The sequence below is a fragment of the Carassius carassius genome, chromosome 21 (genome assembly GCF_963082965.1).
Source record: "Carassius carassius chromosome 21, fCarCar2.1, whole genome shotgun sequence".
NCBI classification, from domain to species: domain Eukaryota; kingdom Metazoa; phylum Chordata; class Actinopteri; order Cypriniformes; family Cyprinidae; genus Carassius; species Carassius carassius.
Window position 1 is genome coordinate 21,171,472 of NC_081775.1, and position 25,978 is coordinate 21,197,449.

The following is a 25,978-nucleotide window of genomic DNA, read 5'->3' on the forward strand; positions in this document are numbered from 1 at the left end:
TGTGGCTTAATGGTTAGAGAGTTTGACTCCTAACCCTAAGGTTGTGGGTTTGAGTCTCAGGCTGGCAATAACATGACTGAAGTGCTCTTGAGTAAGGCACTGAACCCCAACTGCTCCCTGGGTGCTGCAGCATAAATGGCTGCCCACTGCTGCGTGTGTGTGCGTGTGTGTGTGTACTTTGGATGTGTTAAATGCAGAGCACAAATTCTGAGTATGGGTCACCATACTTGGCTGTATGCAATGTCATTTTCACTTGTTCGATTGCAAACACTGGCTATGCTAGCTACCAAAATGGCAATAATAATCAAGAGTTCATATTAATCTGTTTTTGTAAGCCAAAAGCGTGTCATAGCTGTTGAATGTAATCTTTACTCCAATCAGCCCAAATAAATTGAGTGCAAATTACTACCTCAGTTTTATTGAGTATATTCTATAGGTTTGTTTTTACAGTATACAGACTAAATCAATTAGATTTTATAGAATTTTAATTTAGAATTTAGAATTTAGAATTTAGAATTTTATCAGATCTGAGCACCGTTGAAGTAATGAGTACATTTCTGTAGACTTCTGCTTATTGGGTATCCATCAATATGGACAATATTTAGGCACATTGTCATGTTGATTTCATGACACAATCCTTTCCACAATCTCTCTCTGTCTCTCTGCCTCCTGTTGTTCCTTGGAGCTTGATGGAGCGTTTTCATTTTTCATCTCGATCATCATCAGAGAAATGCTGCTCATTAGGCTTTGTTTAGCCTAGTCTTTTGATAAATGGGAACACTACTTCATATTTTATGGGAAATCATACAGCAGTCCATCTGGTAAAAGTCTGGTCGGACTCTTTCATGGCTTAGTGGCGATGTAGGACGATGTAGTCCTGATGGTTTAGCTATCCCAAAAAAATCTGGTTCAATCAATAGGGAATAAATCTAACAACCAACAATCCTGTTTACCAATTTTCACAAATAGCATTGGATGAATAGGATGTGAAAGAAATTATTTCAAGAAACAATCAACAGTAATATGCCAGCATTGTGCTTTTGTTTTTTTAATGACTTTTATTTTCAATATCATTGTCCCAGTCCAAATAACACCCCATAATCATTTTACAAACATTTGATGGTGTTTATAGAAAGACAGCCCATTTCATTGTAACATCTTATTTATAGCAACTTGAGAGAGTACTAAATGTACAGATTCATTCTGATGACAGCTGCATTTACAGTGGCCAAAACACAGAGAGCTTTAGAACAAGAATCAAAATCAATGTCACCTGGAAATGTAACTTTACCAATACCTACAAAAAGAGAAAGAGAGAGAGACTCAAAGACACAAAATAAAAGTACACAGCACTATTTCGACACAGAGACTGTTAGTTCATACAGCATCCGTGTATGTGTTTTCATTTGTGTTTTCTCATGTATTGTGTTGTGTACTATATTCATAGATCTTATATAAAAGAAAAAAAAGAGGTACTCATCGATATATTAAGACACAAATATAAAAAGTTAAGGTACACAAAGTACAAAGTTTTTATTTCTATGGCAACAACAGGACATGTGTCAGGTTGTTTTTGCATGGAATATGGAGCAATGTAATAAATTGTACCTGCAGCAAATCAAAAGCAAAAGACCATCTCAGATACTCCCTGACTAAGCCTCAGTAAAGAGTTGCCGGTTTCTATAAGTTTAAACGGTTTTTACGGATCTCTGTCACACAAGGAGGAATTTTGCGTAATCTCTCCTGACAGCCCTGGGCTTTTTGGGGGGACGTTTAGGAGTACGTTCTGCACCATATGAAGCCTGCCATCATGAAATGTGACTCTGCAAATGTGCGTTGCTTAAGAAAAGAAAAACTAACAGAACTGAAGCCAACAAAGATTAGTCTCCGTAAACATTAGATACTTGCCTTTTATAAAAGAACATGTTCATAGATAGATGATGCCTGAGTATAGTACCACATGAAAACATAAAAATACAACACATGGCAAAATAAGCCTTTACAATAAGCAGTGTAATTTACATGTCAACAACGAGGAGGGCTCTGATTTAGAAGTATTTTTCATATATATATATATATATATATATATATATATATAAACATCATATTGCATTGGATTCAGCAGGTTTCATTCAGAGAAAGTTCTGATAGACTCAAAATGAACGAGAAAGCACATTCAGGTGTAACGGACAAATGAAAATGGTCAATTGTTTGTTCCCCTAACCAGTGTCCCATTGGTACTGTTGTTCCATTCGACAAGCCTTATAGAGTCTACAATCTGAAATGATAGGAGCTATACATAAAAAGCATGACTTTAAAATGTGTCCATCCATATGTGTAAAAAAAATAAAAAAAATAAAAGCATTATTCTTATGTGGGAAAGAAATAAAATTACTGTCTTCATTTTTTCTTTAAAGATAATGTTCATTTAATAATATTAAATCCAGGCAAAATAAACTTACATATTAACACAATTTGTATAATATAATATAATATAATATAATATAATATAATATAATATAATATAATATAATATAATATAATATAATATAATATAATATAATATAATATAATGTGTCTCTTATATTATATTATATTATATTATATTATATTATATTATATTATATTATATTATATTATATTATATTATATTATATTATATTACTTTCTATAAAATTGCATTTCAAACTATTCAAACACACTTCCATATGCTTGTCTTATGATATGGCAAACTGTTGGTAAAGTACAGTAGGATTGGTCAGTAGTGTTTTAAGGCGGGGCTTAGCACAAAGTCAATTAACCTTTTATTCAGCAGATTTTTGTTCAACTGATTCTGAGCTCTGTCAAGACTGAAGAAACAAATCAACATTCCACACTCAGTCGAACTCCAGACATGTCTTCTCCTGTGCCGGCAGTCAGAGGGTCGTCTGTTCAGATTCATTGTGTTTTTTTAACTGACGTTCAGTTTATTTAGCTCTCGACTGAGATGGTTTGGAGCTATTTTCATTCTCTGAGAGAAAGAGAATGACAAAACACCTGAAGTGTTTTTAAATTAACCCCTCCCCCAACCCCCCCAAAAAACAAAAAAATAAATGTCATCCCATAAAGTTTCCTTGTATTAAAATGTAATGCAAATGACCTGGAATTTCCTAATTATTAGGAGAACTACAGCTACAGCAGAAAAATAACTTTTTTTTTTACTTTTTTTTTTAGGCTTGGCACAACAAAATTGTGTATATTTGTCCAGCGACTTGTGCAATGTAAATAACAAAAAAAAAAACGGTTTCAAACTTTTCCAATGATCCTGTGAAAAGGAGGATTAAAAAAATCACAAGATAGAATAGAGGTAAATATATAGAAAACACATTTACACACGTCCATAATACAGAGCTTAGTGTAGTATATAATTAGCACTTTTCTAAATATCTAACATGATTGGCCAGTGTGGTTCACATGATCTCCTAAATTGGTCCTAAATTATAGACAATTGTGGAGTGAAAAAAAAGAAAAGAGTTGACAAAACTTCCTATGTATTGCTGTCTTCCAAAGATGGAAACAGGAATCACAATTCTCTACTGCTTATAAACATTCCGAGGAACATCTGAAAACCCTATGATTAAATTTACTCCAACACATTTCACCTTTAGTGACAGACTATTGCAAACAACTATTTTCCTCGTTCACAGTGTTTGCCTTTGTACAATATGTAATTGTAACCATTAAACATCTGTTTGGGATAAAATAACAGTTATCCTCTCTCATTTTCTTTACTTGTCTTGTACAGAATAACTGTCCTGGTCTGTTCATGCACTGCTTCCCACAGCGGAGCTCTTTGGTCTAGTGATGCTCGAGTAGAGTTGCGATTTCAGACACACACACACACACTCTCTTTCACTCTCTCTCTCTCACACACACACACTAATCCAAAGTGTAATTTTTTTCCTGCTGACTTTATCAATAAATGAAACTGATTGGCAAGTGTCATGCTGTTTGTATATTACTGCATTTCTGATTGCTATTAAAATTACTGGCATTAGACGTTTCTGTTTCTGCTGATGGAATATCTGCCTTTGAGTCAGTTCTGCTTTAATAAATCAAACTATGGAAAACGCTGAAAAATAAACGATTAGCTCAAATTAAAACATAGCACACAATGAAAGGGACATTCATGGTTTTGTTGCAGATTTAAATATAAAAGTAAACGCAAATGAAATGAAATCAAGATGGCACAAATTACTAGGCACGAAAAAAAAGTAACATAATATTTTGTCCTTTATGAGTCTATTCACGAGGCTGATAATTGTCATATAATTGTAATAAATAAGTTTTGTAATTAAAGCATAGAGGAGGGTAATTAGCCATTTTGTAATGTTTTAATAGATAATTGTGTTATTTAGGCTCGACCCACAAACTAACATTTGTCTGATAATTCTCGGGTATCCAACACCTCTCTGAGGGTCTGTACACATAATTTCTCATCAGTGATACAAAAAAAAAGGAAACTCAACAAGAGTCTGATGAATGGCTCTGGTAAATCAAATAAGCTGTAAATGAATACTGAATCCGGCTTCCACATTGTTTGGTAGCTTTAAAAATACTTTTCATTGAACCTCCTCTCGCAGATTAACAGTCCCAAGAGTCCAGTTGAATTGGGTCTGTCTGACTCATATTTAACATCGTTTGTATAAAAATAGAGACTATTCCTTTAAAACGGGGCCTAGTAACAATGTAGTTAAATTAAAACCTGGGTATACTATTCCTCACTGGGTTAATTTTTTTTCCTCTAAATGAATAGTGCTCCATATAAATATTTCTTGGACATTTGTAACACATTTCCTCAGCTATTTCAAAACATATTTCAAATACATATTCATACTTTTTTTATACAAAAACGGACGACAGATTGATATTGGGAGACAGTCACTGAAATTACTTGATGTGTCTGTAATTTTCCACGAAACTGAACACGTCCCATCTATATATGTAGTGGCACATAATGGCATTATTGGCACAAAGTTCAGGAGAGTCTTTTCTCCACACAAGCAGACGTATCGTGTCAGAGAGCGTCCCCGCAGCCTCTCCTCTCCAGCACACCCCACATGTGCAGTGATACACGTATATAATATATCAGCTCTAGGTATATCATCTCTAAAATGATCACGTCTATGGAAAATAATTTGGGATGGTATCCATAGCACTGCATCAGTCTAGAAAAATAAACATCTTCAGTCTTCTTCAAGAGGGATCCGACAGATCCGACAGGACTGCCTGTTTGTCTCGCTTCCCAACTTTGTAATTGCTTGTCGTTGTTGTTCTTGTGGTTTTGTTTTGCTTTTTTTTGTTTTAGTCTTTTGTGTTTGATTAACAGGTTTTCCAATGAGATCCTGAAAGTAGAAAAGATTCAATTTAGGTTTTTAAATATTAAATATATATTACTTTTTAAATAGAATAAGAACTGATAGGGTAATTTGAACTGATAAGGTAATGTTCCTGTGGCTCAGTGGTAGAGCATTGCGTTAGCAGTGCAAAAGGTTGTGGGTTCAATTCTCAGGGAACACACTTGCTGGTAGAAATAAATGTATAGCTTGAATGCACTGTAAGTTGCTTTGGATAAAAGCATCTGCTAAATGTAATTTTGTGAATAAACTACTCTAAAGGTATATAAGAAAAAATAATGCATTACCTTTATACAACTTGAGATGATAAAAATATATTAGTACATATAGAAATTAATATTATCCTAGATTAAGTAATTGGTAACACTTTACAGTTTTATAACTAACAATATAAAATCTTCTGCTTCTAATCTACTTCTGCATTTTGTAATCTTAATTCATGTTAAAGTCCGTAATTACTAATTTAAGGGTTATTACAGTTAACTAAAACTGTAAAAAAAAAAAAAAGATGTTCCTTTAAATAAAATAAATGTTAACTGAAATAAAATATTTAATTCAGCTATTTCCCAAAGAAACATTTTAGCTTAACTTGATATACTCAAATAAAAGAAATAAATTAAATAAAAACATGAAATAAAAAATTATTAAAACTATGTAGACATACAAAACCACAATTAAACTGACAAAAAAAATTGTTTTCACCACAATTAAAATAGAAACAGAATGTATTAGAAATTCAATCTATTAATAAAAACTACCATAGTATATCATGAAAGTAACATAACACTATTACAATATGAAAATCAAAAGTTGTATCTGTTTAATATTATTTAATGAAACTGAGCTAACATGAACTAACAGTAAACAGCTGTATTTTTAAAGGAGCCACAAGTCTGCAACTCATTTCAGTTCTATGACTAGTGAAATATCCCTGTTAAATCCTGAGGAACTGTGATTTTCTAGTAAGTACACAAGCACTGGAAAAGCATGTCAGGATTACATCATATAGACTTCAGAGCCATAAGAAATACAGTACATACCAGGGCACAAATTGAAGACATGGGCTCAACCCAAAGGTAGTAAAAGGGCCTCAACAGGAGATCTCGAACCATTTCTCAGACACAAAGGCCACAGGGATTAGCTGCCTTTCAGTGGGCGACGGTCTGGAATAGACAGACAGATCAGCTCTTCAATCCTGCAGATATAAGCACTTCTGTCCCACTCCCTGATTCAAGACTCTTTTTTTATATGGCGACTGCATTATACCACAAACAAAGCGCCCACAGTTACATTTCCTTTAAACCCTCTCATCTAAGCTTTTGTATTCAGAAGCATACAGTATTAAATGAAGCAGCACTGAAATTATTCATACAACTTAAAGCTCATACTAAGTCTTTTATAAAAAACAAGGGCAATGGAAGGACAAAAACAAGAATACACAACTGTCACAACATACTTATCTGAAAAATAATGACTCTCTGGCAGATTCAACTGGTTATTTTCAAAATGCGCATTAAAGGCTAAATTATTCTATTATTGAAAATTGTAGCAGGGAAAAACATGTATGCGTGGTGAAACTATCACATTCTTGCAGGGGTTTTAAGACCACTGACATTTAAAATTTGGACTATTATTAACTTGACAAGCTGTCATAAATAGCTCAAAAATAACTCATAACTACAGGAAATAACAGCATGATACATGATGCAACTGCCAGAGAGTCTGTCTGTCTGTGCATTAAACAGGATGAATTTAAAGATGCAACTTCTCTAAGAAAGTTTTAATATGGCAACTGTCTGTCAGCTAAAGTACAGTTCAGAAAAAAGGTACAAAACTCTATTCTTACACTGTAGTCACTATTAAAGGTACTATATGTACCATTTAGGGGTTAATAGGGGTCAAAAGGTTATTTTTTTTTACTTTGTACCTTTATTTTGAGTTATATAAAAAATATATATATGAAAAAAAGAGAAATCAAGGAAAAAACTGAAAAGTTTTCCTTTGCATTTTTGAAAAGTTTAGCAAAATGTTCCGTTCACATGAAAATGACTAAAACACTGTATTGTGCAAACCAGTACATGGTGATGTCACTTTTTAAAGAAACATTCAATGTATTTATTTATTTAATATAGTTTACATTGTGACAATACTGGTATCGTTTTTAAAAACTTGCACTTTTAAACTTTTTTTTTTTTTTACGTTTCTGATTTCAGGTGTCGGGTAAAATGGCGTAGTTGTGTAAATTAGTGTTAATTTCGTTAGCGAAGTCTATGACAAAAAATTTTCCCATGACTAAGTCTATGATGAAAATTTTTTCATTTTTTTAAACGATAACTAAGATTATATCAACATTCAATTTCGTTGATCAAATAAGACAAGACTAAAATGTATTAAAAAAGAAATACTTTACCGAAAAACCTCTTTTTATTTTCAGAGAAAAATGTTATTGCAGACTGCTCTACACACCTTTACTACGAGAGTTCTCATGAGTACGGTTGCCAGATATCAAGAGTTCTAATTCCCGAATCAGAGCTTCGCTGTTAAATTTATACATTTTCTGCACGGTGTGTTTCGCTTATTTTAAGCAATCTGGAAACCACGGGCACGTGGTCACTCCTCGTTGCGGAAGTGCCACTGCTGATGATCTGAGAATTAAACAAGCTGAAGTTTACCAAACTTAATGATAGCGTAATTCAGCCGGTCAGTGTTCAGAGATCCCACTATATTGTTTGCAATTGTGATCGCTGAATAAATACACTTACTCAATTGCTGTTGTTTAAACAGAGAAATAGACTATTGCAATTATGGAATTAGTGGAAATACTAGGAATTTCACTGTTATAATATTTTTCATTGTTTTCACTTTTTTCATAATGTAGACAGAGAGATTGCATAAGTCTTTGGTGTTGATTTATACAATAAAAAGCCTAATGCAAATGTAAATTTCTCAAATGACAACAATCATTGCGATTATAATTTTGAGAATTTTATTTTATTTTATTTTTGATCATTTTATCCGTTATACAGAATGATGAAAATGTGACTTACATTTCATCGACTTAATAAATACAAATGCTCATTTCAAAGAATAAACAAAAACAGGTTTGTCTAAATATGATAATTAAAATGTACATTTGACTAAGACAAAGACTAAATTAAAAATGGCTGCCAAAATTAATACTGCTGTATGGTTGATTAATAATAATAATATTGCTAAAATGTCAAGTTTTTATTGACTAAAACTAGACTAAAATACTTTAGATTTTCTTGGACTAAAACTAGACTAAAATGTTGAGACTTTTAGTCGACTAAAACTTGACTAAAACTAAATTGGATAAGGTTGACTAAATATGATAAAAACTAACAAGGACATTTTAGCCTGGGACTAAGAATAAGACAAAAATGAAAATAGCTGACAAAATTAACACTAGTGTAAACAAACAGCCAAGGCACATAAAGGGTTTTCCGTTTTCAGTCATGTAAATGGCCCCTTTTTAAAATGTGCACTTTAAACAGCATGTTATACATTGGTGCATAATGTTTCTTCTGCTCTGCTTTGGTCCAGTGTTCAAGCTTTTCAGAATGTACATTATTTCTGACAGCACTAAACCTACTCTATGGTATGAGGTATCCAAACCCTGTCAAAATGTATGGACTGGGCTGTCAGTGCAGTCTCTTCACTGTCCAAACTACTTGGTCAGCAGTAGCAACATCCAGCCCATGTTTTTTCTTAAGAATATTTATTAATGTTGGACTCTTGCCTGTTTCCATTGTAGGAGGTCTTGTAGATGGGTGTGTGCTGAATCATCTCGTCCGTGTACACTGGTATGCCGGCCCGCACACACTCGTGCGAGCACTGTAAACTGTCGTTGTAGGCGGTGAAGATGTCCACCTTACTGGGCACACGGGCGGGCGTGAAGTCGGTCAAGTTTTGACAGCTCTCCTCTTGCTGGTTGATCTTCCTCTGATGGCTGCTGTGTCGGCCATTCCCGGACTGCGCACAACTACAAAAACACGCACCAAATTCACAAAGCCAACATAAAATCATACCTTGAACCACTGTGTCTGTCCTACATTTAACAGGGACTGGGGAGGCAGACACAGACAAATTTAGCTCTGTTCGAAACCTAGTGAGCATCCTCGCTGTGTGTTTCCTAAATAGGCATTCTGAAATGGAACCTCATAAAAGGCTGATCTGAAATGCTCTACATAGGCAGCAAAGTGTCCCAAAATGGCTTGACAAAAGTTATTTTCAATGTGAAGATCAACTCGACACTTTAGAATAAATATACATAGTACACACACATTTGGTGTAAAACTTGTTACTAATTATAAATTATTTTAAAATAATTTATTATTTATTATTTATTATTATAATATATCTTTATCCAAGATATTGCTAAGCAGCTGGTAGTGGTAGTAGTTGTAATAATAATAAGAAGAATAAATGATTTAAGAGAAATGTTAATTACTTAAAATTAATAAAATACTGAAAATGGTTTCTAAAAAATGTTAATAAAAACAATATAAAATGTTAATTAATTAAAAATAATTATAAAATAAAATAAATATCATTATACAAGGTGCAGAAAAATCTGTAGTAATAATAATCATTTTTAAAATACAAATTAATAAAAATACATACAATAATTCAAAAATAATCATTAGAAACATACTGTTTTTAGGAACAATTTTCTGTATTGAATGAATATTGAATAACGAATATTTCTCTCACATCTGAAAAACAGTCAGTTTCTAGTTATTTGATGTTTTCTATTATTAAATGTTTATTATGTTGATTATTATTATCATAAAAAAAATTATATTAGTATTATTTGTAACTTAAAAAAAATTCAGTATCTAGAATAATGCACATTTCTCTTACATCTGTTTCATTATTATTATTATCCATTTTTTATATTATTAATACCATTTTTCAAGAAGTTATTTTCAGTATTTGTTGAGTCTTGGTTAATGAATATTTTTGTTTCTAAATGTAGTTATTTTTAATCATTTATATGTTTATAAACATATGTTTTTATTAACCATTTTAAGTTTAAGTAAATAGTTTTACAATTACAATTAATCACATATTCATGTTGCAGTGCACTCTGGGATTGCTCTCTCTGTAGAAAATTTGTACAATTCCAAAAGAAGGTATCTTAGGTACCTTAAAATACTGCCTACGGAGGAAGCTCAAGAGGTTTGGGAAAAGCTATTGTGTACGAGTGTCCGGATTGCTTGGCGCAATAAGAGGTCACTGTCCACAATGACAGACAGAGTGATAGAGATGGACAGATTGAAAAGATAATAAACAGACTGAGGGACAGGCATAGGGAGAGACAGACGAGAGGAACAGACAGAAAAATCATTGAGCCAGTGCTGAAAGAACAGAATGTTTCCTACCAGTTTTTAAGGACTAGAGTAGTGATCAAGGCTGCAACGATCATGATGAGGGACACAGTGATGGTGATGATCTGGTGAACAGCCAGACCTAAGAAGAGAAAACAAACAAAGACAGCATAGTTATCAATGTCTCCATGGCAACTGATGTGAGCTGCGGTGCCTTTTGTAAGGTATTTGATTGCAATAACACTGATTCTGCATCTTAACATGCACCACTCTATCTATGCCAGCATAGCTTCTTCTAAGCCCCGTCTGCTACCGTTACAGTAATTCAATCGTCATTAATTTGACCATTTCACAAAGTCTGGAGCATGAAACAGCTTGACTGGGAGAAGATGGCAAGCACACCAGCTGGCTAAAGGTCAGCAAACAACAATTAATGCAGAACAAGAACTCTCTGTTCCAGAATAAAGAGCATCACAAGAACTATGAGCTACTCCGTCACTCCTGAATGGATAGAAATGAAACCCCGCGGGGAGCTGCAGTTACAGACTTTAAGATATAAAGAGTGCAATGACTTCCATTTCTTGCTGGAGCTGATAAGAGTGAAGAAAGCAATTTTATGGATTTCCCCATCAATATTAAAGTGTTTGTGTGCGGGTTTGCGAGGAACAGCAGCATCCATATTAAAGTATCTAGGATATGACAATACAGCATGGCTTGGTGCATTTATGTGAGTGGTTAGTTTGCAGGACCAAAGGGAGTTCCACGGTTCCGGCATTCATTTATTCACATAACCATTTCAGAGTTCTAACACTAGTTAACATTGCCTCACCTAGCACAGTAGCTTCACATGGGGCTAAGTGTCAACCTCAGTATGCAACAGAGCATATGAAATTAGACTAAATTGTTATAGTTAGAATGATATCTTCAAAAGAGAAAAATAAAATCCTTAAAAATAGGGGGAAATATACTGGAGGAGTTTTTTACAGGTGTTTTAGTAGATTATTTTTTTTTTTTTTATTAACTGATAATGTCCTGTTTTTTTCTCTCTCTCTTTTTCTTTACTGTGTTGGTTAAACATCTCTGCTCATTTCCTGCTTTTTATAATTTATTAAGATACATACATCTACATTTTATTAAAATACATATCTTTCAGAGTTTATTACTCTATGTCATTCAATAGTGATTCATCTGTAATTATATTACAAATACAAGTACAAGATCAAATCTGTGAAAATACTTCTTATTGTGAAATATGAGTAGTTGGGATGAAATACTTTTAGGATATTGATATTTGAAAAAATAATTGTAAATATATTTAGCTAATTCTTTTAAAATTATTATGTAAGGTGCTATGATATGTTTATTAAGAAACTAAGTGCAATATTTACATTTATGCAATTACCAGACATAAAAAAAATGTGTGTCAAAGAGCCAACAATATGAATACATAAACATTTATTTATATAAATATAGCAATATATGTATATAAATATAATTCATTCATCACACCACAGTACCCTTTAAATTAATTAAGGCAAACATTTTATTAAGAATGTGAAAAACTAAATAGAAATGTGGCCAAAATATGCACTTATACAGGTACATCCTTATTTTAGGTTAAAGGCACATTTTATGCATCAACTAATAATGTTTTCCTTCTGTCATGAACGTTTGAAGCTGAAACAAGATTTACAGTAATGCATGTTGACTAGATCATGCTGCGTGTAATATTTTCTTTCATGAAGACATCAGCAGCACCTGAAAAAAAAAAATAGTCTTCCTTGATTTGATTTTGGATATATTTGTGGTAGCCAGAAAAAAATAAGAAGTGAACAGTGTTAGTCAGTAATAAAAAAAAAAATAACATAAAATAATAATAATAAAAACAAAAACTCAGAAATGTAATTTTTTTAACTTTGGAGAAAAATAAAAAACAATCCATTCCAACACAGTCCCCAGTTTGCAACCACCAAACCATCGGACTGTTTGCATTATTCAGTATGTAGTAATAAAAGTGATATATCATTTCACAAATAGCATCCTCTTCCTAATGCATTTGTTTTATTTAGCTAACAGGGCAGCAAAAATAAGTGCTTGTTGTGCTACAGTATGTGTGTGTGTGTGTGTGTGTGTGTGTGTGTGTGTGTGTGTGTGTGTGTGTGTGTGTGTGTGTGTGTGTGTGTGTGTGTGTGTGTGTGTGTGTGTGTGCGTCTGTGAGTTTCCAAATCATTTTCCTTTCTAGTGGCCTTTTGTTAGCCGTGTCTCATTTTAGAGTCTATTATAGGAATGTCTCAGAGCTGGCAGGAAGTGCCAAGTTTCGCTATTCTGTTTCTGTACAGAAAACACTGGACTGGTTTACTTAACCCTGCTGACCCCCTCAAGTTCTGGTTAAATAATCAATACTAGAGAGAGAGAGAAAAGAAAGAGAAAGGGATATAAAAAGAAGCAAGACAGAGAGAGAGAGAGAGTTAAACACTTCAATTTTGTGCACATGTGTGCATGTTTACAAACCTGTACATGTATGTGTGTATGTGACGTTAAACATCTGGCCCAGTTCTGACAGATTACATTAACCTTGAGGGCCAACAAGCTCTGGTAAGCTGTGCTCCTCAAGTTACATTGAGAGCGTATGAAAATGAATTCCCATCAAACTCCTCATATTATCTAGTATTACTTCTGCAACCATAAATGAGCTGAATAAATATTTATGTCTAGGAAAGTACACTGTAAACATTTATTAGACTGACAATCAAGGTGCTTCAAGTAGTTTTTTGGAGCTGAACAAGAACTGCAAATAAAAGCAATTGTTTAACAACATATCTATAACCAATTTAGCCTTGTTTCAGTTTTAAGGCCTGTTTCAGATCGTGTTTTTTAGTCTGAATTATTGTGTTATATAAGCTTTCTATTTGACGCACACGAGTGTACTCTTATTCAGTGAAGTTTAATGGACTCGCTGTCAGGCATCATTCAAGTACTATTTCACACCACAAATTAATCGAGTGCTGCAAGGATGGCATATTTTTACAGGCCAAAATTCAAAAACATTTTAGCATTTTTGGTTCCATCATCCTGAAGTCAATGGGTTTTTGGATAAATGCCTGAAATAAAGTCTTTGCTTGACAAAAGCTCAGATATTTTCACTTTTATTACGATTAATACATAAGTAATTCCCCCTTGTGATTTTTTTAAGCTCTTGCTTAAAATCGTTGCTAGCAAGTGGCTAAAAGTGGCTTGTCCTTTTGCAAATTATTCAAACAAAAAAAAATGTAAATAAAGACTGATAAAAATTGACGATGATCAAAATTAATTTTTGTTGGTCACAGAGCTTATTTTCTGCAACAATCCAAAAGGCATTTGCAAAATTTGATTGTGTTTTCCTGAGGCAGACAGGGTGATGCTAATTTCTGAGCTTGCATACAAAAATATTTAATTACTCTCTTTTAGTCAGAAGTATGTGCTCCCTTTGACTCTCTTTTGACATTTGCCTCCCTTTTGACAAGCATGCATTCAATCAGACTTGCCCTTGCTTGGTTAAGTCTGTGACGTTTGCTGTCATTTCTAACATTTACGTATATGGAAATAGATGCAAAATGCACTGAACAGTGCACAGATCTGTCAAAGTACCTAAAAGGACAAATCCTGTTACCTCACACTTGCGAGATTGGTTAAAGCCTTTAAATTAAAGTGGTATCCTGTTTTATTGAACATTTTGCATCTTGCACACTGTGACCTCTATTATTTACTTTATACATTATTTGTTTTGTGCGTAAAAATTCATTTTTCTGCAGTACTGTAAAATGACGAAACTAGCAGATGACGCACAGGGTGCAGACCAACTAATTATAATGAAATTTGTTCTTAATTATTCATAATCAATCAATCTGTCTAACAAGGCTTTATGAAAAACTGATCATGAAAAAATATGTTCCAGTGCAGTTTTGATTCATTATAGGCAGGTTCCTTGTTTGACCTAGAGGAGAATTTGTTAGGGTTCATAGGAGTTCAGACAGTCGTTTACTTCTTATTGATGTTCTGACCCTTCCTGATTGCTTAGCTGGCACTATGACTGATGGAAGCATGCAGATAGGTCTGGGAAAAGCTCGCCTCACTCTCCCTCCCTGTGTTCGGCATCAGGGTCAGAGCTGGATTAATTTTATCTCAGTCCCTGGCCTGAGCACTGCTCCTTGGCATGGAGTCCCCCAGCTACACCAACACATAAACATATCGGACAGCTATTTAAATTTCCCTCTCTCTCTCGCTCCGTTCCTCTCACTCTGAGATGGAAGGCAGCAGATTGAATTGAGAGAGTGTGTCGGGTGATATATTCAGGTGTTTATGCATCTGTGAAATTTTATGAGACGAGCTCTTCGTCCTCGACCTTGCTCTGAGTCAGAACTCTCGTTTGCTTCTTGGCCTGTTGTTTTTTTATGTATTGATTTGAGCCCAAAAGATTCATTCCCCTGTTCTGTCACACCGAACCCATCACATTTGTGTAATATAGAGCTGTTTAATACCAGAGTAGACAAATGCAAATGCACACCCATTATATTCGTATTACTGCCACCCAGGAAGAGACTACAGGACGTACATCACCTTGTCTCACCTGGACCTGCAAGGAGAGAGATAGGCACACCAATTCTAATCAAGGAAAGTGTTAAAAGAGGAAAACAGCCTGGCTCTGAGGTACCAGACACCCTCTTTCCTGACTCTGCCAGTGATGGAGTCACCTTGCTTCAGGTGCTCGGGGTGAGCCTTTGTTTCCCTGGGCACCTTGCCAATAATCAGGACAAAAGAGCCCAACCCTAAGAGGCACTGTACTTCCCAAACTCCCCAAACCGCAAAGACATATAGTCCTCATGCCCAGAGATACTATTAAACTCCTTTACTAGGACAAGCTGAATTGTTAAATAATTTTGGGGTGTTGTTTGTTTCAATTGTAATGAAGAGCTCAAAGATGGCTGATTAACACAGCCCTGTTAGGCTCAATTAACAGTCATTCAAAATTGGTATCCTTTTAAATACAACAGTGGCCATTTATAGTTAAATTTATAGTAAAATGTTGCACCCCTTAAAATGGAATGTAAATTTTCTTTATAATTAGTGATCAATACAGTTTATGTTTGTAAAATAGTTTACTGTATGTTTAGCTTTTTAGTAAAATAATTAAAATATCAAGAATAATAATAACTGAATTTATGTATCTGAATTTAAATGGGAGATATTCATAGTTTAATAAAATCTGTAAAAGCTTTTGTTGAACTCTTCACAAAATATCACAGTAGTGACAAAAAATTTCAATAAATTAACTATATAACTATGAATATGAAAACTATAATAATAAAAAAGGTTAGTAAATACTTTTTTGCACTATAAAAGAAATCCCCCACTACATCCCCTGCAATCAATAATACTATAAGACATTTTTCGTAATCCAATTAATGGAATATGCCATAATTCCAATTAATTTGGAATAAGGAAATACATTAAACTGTGTCATTGCATATGCCCTGTGTTGCCTTTATGATAAAAAAAGAAAAGAAAAGTAGAACCAGGATGTACAAAACACATTAACAAAGATCCACTAGTGGCCAGTGATATATAGCAGAGTAAACTAGTCCAGATAAAAAAATTAGGCCTAACAAAGAGAAATGTCATGAGACTACCATTAAAATAGGACAGTAGTGGAAAGAAAAAAAAGTGTAAAAAAAAATCTAGGACAAATATAAAACCCAAATAGCACCGTTTTAACAGACAGACCTTGAAAATATATGCAAAGGAGACACATACACAGGGGGCAGTAGTTTAACTGAAAGTTATATGAGTTTGTGCTGCTGGGGCCCCATAGAGCAGAGACCACAGAGGCAGACACTCCTCTATGCACCTAAAGGACATTTAGAGGTTTGAAGCGGGACACTGTGTGGTTCTGTCAGCTAAATGCTCTATTAGTGCAGCCCAGGCCTGGCATCTGCAGCTACAGATGGCTGTAAAGGGCTAGTGAGATGGAGTGGAAAGGAGATGCCTTCACTGAGTGCTTTCAATCATGTTGTGGTTTGGCTGGAGGAGTACTCAAGGCAAAGCAACAGCTTTGACTGCACATTAAAAAGGCAAGAACATGAAAGCGAAAAAAAAAAGACCTTCCGAATTTGTATGCAGGAGTATCCAGATCCTTCAAACTTCAAATGAACTGCTGTGCGGCTGCCAAGTTTAAATTGACTTTACAGGAGCACCAGTCTCACCAAAATCACACCTTGGAATTTGTTCGGTGCAAATCCCAGAGATTTTTCACAGTAATCTAAGAAGTCGATTTAGTTTTAATGCGAATGCAGTAATTTCATTAGAAGTAAAATCTCAGAGAGAAAGAGAGACAGACAGCAGTAGCTTGAGGAGACAGAAAATCATTTTTTCCATGATGACTGAGTGCTATTCAAAATTTTCTTTTTCACTATGTGTTAAAAAATGATTAGTCTATGCATATATTCTCTGTGCATGCAGAATCTCCGGGGTTTAGGAATCTATTTTTAAATCATTTTCCAAAAGCAATTATGCATTTTCTGTAATGTGGGGATTTGCAGCGGAAAGCCAAATTCAGAATCTAAGTCCCTGTGAACCTTTTAAAGGGGTTTTTTAAGTACCTTTAGCAGCTTTTCTATTTGATATATTATGATTTCAAATCAGAACAAACATCTTTAGCCAATCATTTTTGCTAATTTTGTGTTGCTCTATATAAGAATTGCTATGCACATTTTTTTTTTTATGTTTTTAAAATAAGTCTCTCCCCAAGGCTCACTAGGCTGCATTTGTTTGAAAATTTTTTACATTAAAATAATATAAAAATTGTACTTCTTTTTATTATTATTGCAATTGAAATATGATTGTTTTGTTTTTGAATATAGTTTATTTCTGTAACGGAAAAGCTGTTTTTTTTATATTATTGAGAAATCATTCTAACCTGCTGATTTGGTGCTCAAGAAACATTTATTTTAATATCAGTTGATCTGTTTAATATTTTTGTGATAACAGTTAGACATTTTTTCAGGTTTTTCTAAATGAACAGAGAACAGAGATTTATTTCAAATAGCACCCTTGCTGAATAAAATTTAGTAATATCTTTCATTATGAATTATCGAGTAAAGGGAAAAAAACTCCACGACTTTCATTGTATGAGCAAAAACAGTTGAAACATTCTTTAAATTATCTTCTTTTGTGCTGTACCCTATGTTCCAAAACAAGTGTGATGTAACAAAGACCACAGCATGACACTGAAGCTTCATAATTCAGTGCAGGAACAGAACGTGTTTAGTTTCCCAATTTATGCTTTATGGCAATTGAATTTTAAAAGTTTTAAAATCGTGCACACCGAAAAATAAATGGATGTGAATGAGAGGGTTCCACTTATGAATGGAATCGCAACTTATTAATGGCCAATAATAGGAATAGCAATACAAGCACGTGCTTTCTCATGTGTAAATCCTTTTTGCTCAGTACATTATTTAAAAAAACAGACCAGTGAAAATGACTAAATCTCCATCAGTTACATCTTTGTGCTCTTTGTGAATTTATGTTTGATTGCATCAGCTTTCTCTTTGCAGAGTTGTTGATTCCTGCTGAGTGCCCCTCTCTCATTCATTTTCATTTGTGGAAACAGGCTTAATGAAAATCTTTGCAAACCAAACGACAACCACAAACTGCAAATATCCAACTCTAATTTGGATTGCATTGGATCTGTAGAAGAGGAAAAAGGGTTTGAAGTCTTCCCTCCCCCGGGTGTTAACCTTCTCCCCACTTTGCTCTGTTTGTTTTCCTCCCACACGCCCACCTGATTGTGGGAAAAGTCTCATCGCACATGCTGATGGTTCACGATTGCCAATTAATGTAGTTGTCAAGATGTCAATCTCACTTGACTTCCACTGTGCTACAGCGTTCCCAAACCCTTACTGCAAGAGCAGAACGAAATGGAGAGGAAAAAGCTAAATAGAAAGACAAGAAGATCAAAGGCAATTATCTGAAAAGCCTTTTCTCAGTGTCAAAGGCTTCCCTGCATAATTCAATCACTCTGTACAGTGCGGGAGGGAGAGGTGGTCAAAGTAGACTTTATGATTGTATTACTTAACAGATAATGAAGTTGTCCTGGATGGAACTACTTCACAGCTGTCTGTTAGAGTGGCCTTGTGAGCTTATCACGTCTTTAAAAGGTTTACCTCGGTGAAACTGAACGGCCCTATTGGATGAACAGTTTTGAGAAAGACGGCACTTCTGACATAATATAGTTCATGTATTACAATGCAGGTAAGACACATCCCTAAGGGGCCTGTGAGTGAATTTAGCACACCTTTGACAGGGCAAATGTCGCTTTTTAATAAAACTGGAACACGTTAAAGCAATAACTCTAAAGCAAAGACTTTATCTAAAGTTAGTGCATCTGAAAACATCTCACAAAGCCTGTACTGCTGCTACAATACAAGGTCATCCAGTAGATGCTTTGGGACCTAATTTTATGTCTGTATTTCACTAGCCACAAAACGAACAAACATCCATAGTGTAGGTCTTTAACTATTTAAAAAGGTCATAATAAAATGATTTAATGTTTTACTGTTATGTTTACACCATATTATGTTTTTCGAGTTATGCAAGTTGAATGAATGCAATTAAAAACATCTCCATGCACCATTGGTGGGAAAAACTTGGGTATATATTTGAGGTTCAAAATGTAGGATTTGAACTATGTGTAGTGTATGTTGTAGTATGAGAGAATTATGGGCATTGTAATTCTGATGAATGTGTGTCATGCTTATCAGTCAGTATGTTGCACTTGCACTTGCACTTTAAAAGTTAAATTTTAGTTAGACTAAATAATACTGTATATGTTTTTTAAAATGTCATGTCTAAATAAAGTCATACCTTTTAAGTATAGTCAATGCTGTATAGCATATCATCAAACTAAACTGTAAATCAATAAATAAGATTATTGGAGCACAAAAACAAAAAGACAGCATTTTCAATACTAAAAAATATGCCTGGTGATTAAAAGCAATGTGAAGTAAATCATAACTTTACATAAAATAGTTACAATGTCATGTAATTAGCTACTGATTAGTTACTGATTATAATGAGAAATGCAACATTGTAACACATTGCTGCAGCCTGGAATTGAACTACTGGTTTCATCTGGTCAGAGGAGAACTGGCCCCCCAACTGAGCCTGATTTCTCCCAAGTTTTTTTTCTCCATTCTGTCACCGATGGAGTCTCAGTTCCTTGCCGCTGTCGCCTCTAGCTTGCTTAGTTTGGGTCACTTCATCTACAGCGATATCGTTGTCTTGATTGCAAATAAATGCACAGACACTATTTAACTGAACAGAGATGACATCACTGAATTCAATGATGAACTGCCTTTAACTATCATTTTGCATTATTTACACACTGTTTTCCTAATGAATGTTGTTTAGTTGCTTTGACGCAATGTATTTTGTTTAAAGCGCTATATAAATAAAGGTGACTTGACTTGACTTGACATTACCCATCATTCACAGATGATGATTATGACTATACCTGGGTCTCGCATATTGCCCCTCAGTAAATTTGAATTTACTGTTGTTTTTCTGCAGAAGAAGGATTAGATGTTGATTAGATGAGAATCTGCATTTGAGTGGATTGTAGAAAGATGTTTCCGGCTCTCCAGTAATTATTATAATTCTTAATTTACCATTGAACACCCTTCATTGAGCAGAGCATTATTATGAGTTATTAGGATGTCACAACATAATTTCACTAAATTAACAAAAAAAATAATTTTCCAACCATTAACTTTTAAGCACAGTCCGGCTTGGATAAATGCATAATTTTGTCTTTTCCTTATTAAATGTTCAATTAACCTTTGAGCCTGGGGAGGTGATAACGAGCAGTGCTGAGCAGCAGGACTGTAAGGCATTTTAATAAACTTGCGCACATCGTTAACCTGATGGCTCCATCTGTGATCTTCATGGTAATGCTAGCATCTTTAATGGAGGACACACATACAATAACAACGGTATGCACTGAGGACATTTATAATACCTGGAGAATATCCGTTGCAAGTATGCAATTCAAAATCTGACATCTTTGCTTATGGGTGCTCTCCAGCCCTCATAATAAAACCATGTTCTAAGAACATTTTGGTAATGTTCCTATTAATGTTCCTATTACTTCTTTTGTTATGTGAACGTTAAGGGAAGATTCCATTTCATAAATTTGCAAACATTTATGTTATTTTTGAATATTATTAGAACATTCTGAAACAAGTAATAACATTAAAAAAATTTTTTTAAAAAGTATACTGTACATACAGTACAAAGTATAAAATAGTAGATTGTTTGTGGGTTCTTTGGGTTGGCCATCTTTTGAAAAAAGATGGTATTTGTAGAACTAGATTGTGTAATTACGATTCCTACCAGCAGGGGCTAACTGGGCCATAACTTGACCCCTCTGAATGCACACGTACAAGGGCAGACTTACCCATTAGGCAAAGGTAGGCAACCGCCTTGGGCCCCCAAAAGCCATGGGTCCCCTAAAATGCTTTTCACATAGGAGATGCACATTAAGTGGCTGATCCGCGAATGGTTCCTGTGTACTCTGTATTACCATGACAAACGTCCGAGTCAGTGGCACCCGCAGGTGTACGGCTATACGCACTGTGCGCACCATGAGTGCTCAGACTGACCTGGGATTTGCCCCGCAAACATTTCAGCAATTATTATAGGCCTGTGAATCCTGTATTTCTGTCGACTGAACCAGCCATGCCATTATTAATTATGAATTGATCAGTCTTTTACATGCCAAAGTCAATTTCTGTATAGAAATATTATGCCAAATAGAAGCAGAAAATCGTGCTATATGCACTTTCATGAGATCGGATTAGCCTACAACAATTCATTTGTTGGCTATTTTACAAATGGGGATACAACAAACTCATGACAATGTTTACATTCTAAGTACTTGTAAAATTAATAGTGAAAAGTACTTTAAAAGCATCTAGAATGCAATAAAGTAAATTTAAAGCTATTTTTAAAGCATTTGCTGCATGGGTAAAAAAAAAAAAAAATAAGCTAATAAATAATTCAGAAATCACACAAAATTTAATTGCAGCAAATCAATAGCTATATAATTATAGGACAAAGTTTTAACTACATGCCATTATAATTTGTGATTAATTTTTTTATTGTATGGAGTAAAATAAAATAAAACGCAAATTATAATAGCGTCTGTTTTAGGCTTTTCCTTATTTTTATATTTTAAACATCCATCAATTATGGTGATGAAAAAAATGACTCATCATATCCTCATTGGATGTGCATTTAGAGAGAAATGCACGGATTACATAATTAAATTGTTTCTATTTTCGATTTGAATTATTTCATTTTAAAGTAGTTATTTAAAGCTTTCTATATATTTTTAGCAAGTTTGTGAGTCAATTCGCTTTTATGTTCATCATTGTGAAGTGCTCCTGTTCAAGCCCAAGATGACAGGAAGTGTTTGTTTTCTTTATTTTATAAAAGCACAATGTTTTGTTGATATTGTGAGTGCACACAAATACAACTAAACCCTTTACAGTTTAGAATGATGTATTACTCTTAACTATATGAGCAAAAATTACTGTGTGTTTTAAGTTGTTTCCACTGAAAAAAAGCAAGTGATGGTGCTGGTGCCTTCATGTCTTGCAGAGCGCGCTCCACTCTCCGCACAAATGATTGGATATGCGTCTAACAGTGCACATTTACATAGGTTAAACATTTAAACTAACATTGTGATATGCTTGAATTGTTTTATATCTATAGATTTTATTTTAGGCAAGTTGTGATGATTTGAGAAGGCTAAATTGATCAAACATATAGGTCAGGGTTGGCGAACGTCGGTCCTGGAGAGCTGCAGCCCTGCAGAGTTTTGCTTCAACCCTAATCAAACAGACCCGAACAAGCTAATCAAGGTCTGAAATGTTACAAGAAAGCTACAGGCAGGTTATATTATGGTTGGAGCTGAACTCTGCAGGGCTGCAGCTTTCCAGGACCGGAGTTTGCCACGCCTGATATAGGCTATGATCAATTCACTTTCTGGTGCTGGCCGTTACAAAAAAAAAAAAAAACACTTACATTTAAAGAACAAAAAATTCTCCTAACAATTTTCTACATTTACTTCATAAAAAAATAAACAAAATATAATCACTTTTCCATTACATACAAAATTGTACTATTTTAATAGCTGAAACAGTAAGCTTTTTTGGGAAAAGGGGAAAAAGACCGATGGACTAGGGTCTTTATTTGAGACCCATGCAGGGCTCTAATCCACTTTTTTTTTTAAAAAGTGAAAAAAACCTAATCCAACACTGTTTTGCTCCCATCGGTGAGCATTGATATATGTATTTTACCATTTTGTTGAGTTTAAAACGAGTGACACATTCATTCATGCTCTCACTAATCTTTTGGTCCCACCCTACAACATGAAAGAATACTACAATGTACAATAAAAATAATGTACAACCCGAATTCCGGAAAAGTTGGGATGTTTTTTAAATTTTAATAAAATGTAAACTAAAGAAATTTCAAATCACATGAGCCAATATTTTATTCACAATAGAACATAGATAACGTAGCAAATGTTTAAACTGAGAAATTTTACACTTTTATCCACTTAATTAGCTCATTTAAAATTTAATGCCTGCTACAGGTCTCAAAAAAGTTGGCACGGGGGCAACAAATGGCTAAAAAAGCAAGCAGTTTTGAAAAGATTCAGCTGGGAGAACATCTAGTGATTAATTAAGTTAATTGATATCAGGTCTGTAACATGATTAGCTATAAAAGCTTTGTCTTAGAGAAGCAGAGTCTCTCAGAAGTAAAGATGGGCAGAGGCTCTCCAATCTGTGAAAGACTGCGTAAAATTTTTTTGGAAAACTTTAAAAAACAATGTTCCTCAACGTCAAATTGCAAAGGCTTTGCAAATCTCATCATCTACAGTGCATAACATCATCAAAAGATTCAGAGAAACTGGAGAAATCTCTGTGCGTAAGGGACAAGGCCGGAGACCTTTATTGGATGCCCGTGGTCTTCGGGCTCTCAGACGACACTGCATCACTCATCGGCATGATTGTTTCAATGACATTACTAAATGGGCCCAGGAATACTTTCAGAAACCACTGTCGGTAAACACAATCCGCCGTGCCATCAGCAGATGCCAACTAAAGCTCTATCATGCAAAAAGGAAGCCATATGTGAACATGGTCCAGAAGCGCCGTCGTGTCCTGTGGGCCAAGGCTCATTTAAAATGGACTATTTCAAAGTGGAATAGTGTTTTATGGTCAGACGAGTCCAAATTTGACATTCTTGTTGGAAATCACGGACGCCGTGTCCTCCGGGCTAAAGAGGAGGGAGACCTTCCAGCATGTTATCAGCGTTCAGTTCAAAAGCCAGCATATCTGATGGTATGGGGGTGCATAAGTGCATACGGTATGGGCAGCTTGCATGTTTTGGAAGGCTCTGTGAATGCTGAAAGGTATATAAAGGTTTTAGAGCAACATATGCTTCCCTCCAAACAACGTCTACTTCAGGGAAGGCCTTGTTTATTTCAGCAGGACAATGCAAAACCACAAACTGCAGCTATAACAACAGCATGGCTTCGTCGTAGAAGAGTCCGGGTGCTAACCTGGCCTGCCTGCAGTCCAGATCTTTCACCTATAGAGAACATTTGGCGCATCATTAAACGAAAAATACGTCAAAGACGACCACGAACTCTTCAGCAGCTGGAAATCTATATAAGGCAAGAATGGGACCAAATTCCAACAGCAAAACTCCAGCAACTCATAGCCTCAATGCCCAGACGTCTTCAAACTGTTTTGAAAAGAAAAGGAGATGCTACACCATGGTAAACATGCCCCGTCCCAACTATTTTGAGACCTGTAGCAGAAATCAAAATTGAAATGAGCTCATTTTGTGCATAAAATTGTAAACTTTCTCAGTTTAAACATTTGCTATGTTATCTATGTTCTATTGTGAATAAAATATTGGCTCATGTGATTTGAAAGTCTTTTAGTTTTCATTTTATTAAAATTTAAAAAACGTCCCAACTTTTCCGGAATTCGGGTTGTATAAACATTGGTAACAACTATGGGGCACCATTGTGTAGCAGCAAGCATCACGACAAAAAATAAACCTCAATGTTGATCTAAGAAAATGTGTGCAAATGTTTAAGGCCCCATTCCTATATTTTGTCTGGGGCCCCCAATTCACTAAATCCTCCCCTGCACACATGGACACATACACACACAAATGGATGGGTAAACAGCTGAATCATGTTCGGTGTGCAGCGATAAAATCTTCCTTGTGCTGTATCAACAGACCCACAAAGTCAAGGCTGTCACCAGCAGGACTAATACGTGACTCTAAAATATAGTCTAGTCAGCACCAAGCTGAAGGTGAGAAGCGGACTTGATGCATTGCACACAGTTTCGAAGCAATGGTCCTTGGGGAAAAGCCTGATATAGTTCATCATTAAACTGAGTGAAAGGTTTCTAGGCTGTCTTGGATGCTCACTATTAAAGGAAAATTAAAGGGATAATTCATTCAAAACACAATTTATGCCATTTTGTACTTGTTCCAAACTTGTGTGACTTTTTTTCTTGGGTGAAACAAAAAAAAATATAAAAATAAACAAATAAATAAAATATATTTTGCTGAATGTCCAAGCTGCTCTTTTTCAATATAATGAAAGTAAACAGAGATTACAGATGTTGTCCCTTGTTCTCACAAATAATATATAAAAGTTAAACAGTTATGTTGAGCACGGCTGTATATTGTGAAATATTTGTACAATTTAAATTAACTATTTTATTTGAATATATCAATATGAATGTAAAAATAAATTGTGCTGCTTCATATTTTTGTGGAAACCATGATAGCCATCCATTGAAAAGTATGGAATGAAAAAAAAGAAAATAAATTAATACTTTTAATTATTTTGCATTAAAGGGTTACCCAGATAGCAAAAATTATGTAATTAATAACTTACCCTCATGTTGTTTCAAACCCGTAAGACCTCCGTTTATCTTTGGAACACAGTTTAAGATATTTTAGATGTAGTCCGAGAGCTCTCAGTCCCTCCATTGAAGCTGTGTGTACGGTATACTGTCCATGTCCAGAAAGGTAAGAAAAACATCATCAAAGTAGTCCATGTGACATCAGATGGTCATTTCGAATTTTTTGAAGCAT

The 25,978-nt window shown here is 34.6% G+C and overlaps 1 protein-coding gene across 1 annotated transcript in view; it reads right to left on the minus strand.

The window, feature by feature from the left end:
* Window positions 1-4,467: 4,467 nt before the first annotated feature.
* Window positions 4,468-25,978, minus strand: part of ajap1 (adherens junctions associated protein 1) — a 49,775-nt gene continuing 28,264 nt past the window's right edge. The window contains exons 3-6 of the mRNA XM_059503772.1: window positions 10,802-10,889; window positions 9,157-9,399; window positions 6,437-6,559; window positions 4,468-5,384 (exon numbers count right to left, since the gene is read on the minus strand). Of these exons, the coding sequence (XP_059359755.1) occupies window positions 6,487-6,559; window positions 9,157-9,399; window positions 10,802-10,889 (404 nt within the window). The 3' untranslated portion in view covers window positions 4,468-5,384; window positions 6,437-6,486. The remainder of the gene's footprint in view (window positions 5,385-6,436; window positions 6,560-9,156; window positions 9,400-10,801; window positions 10,890-25,978) is intronic.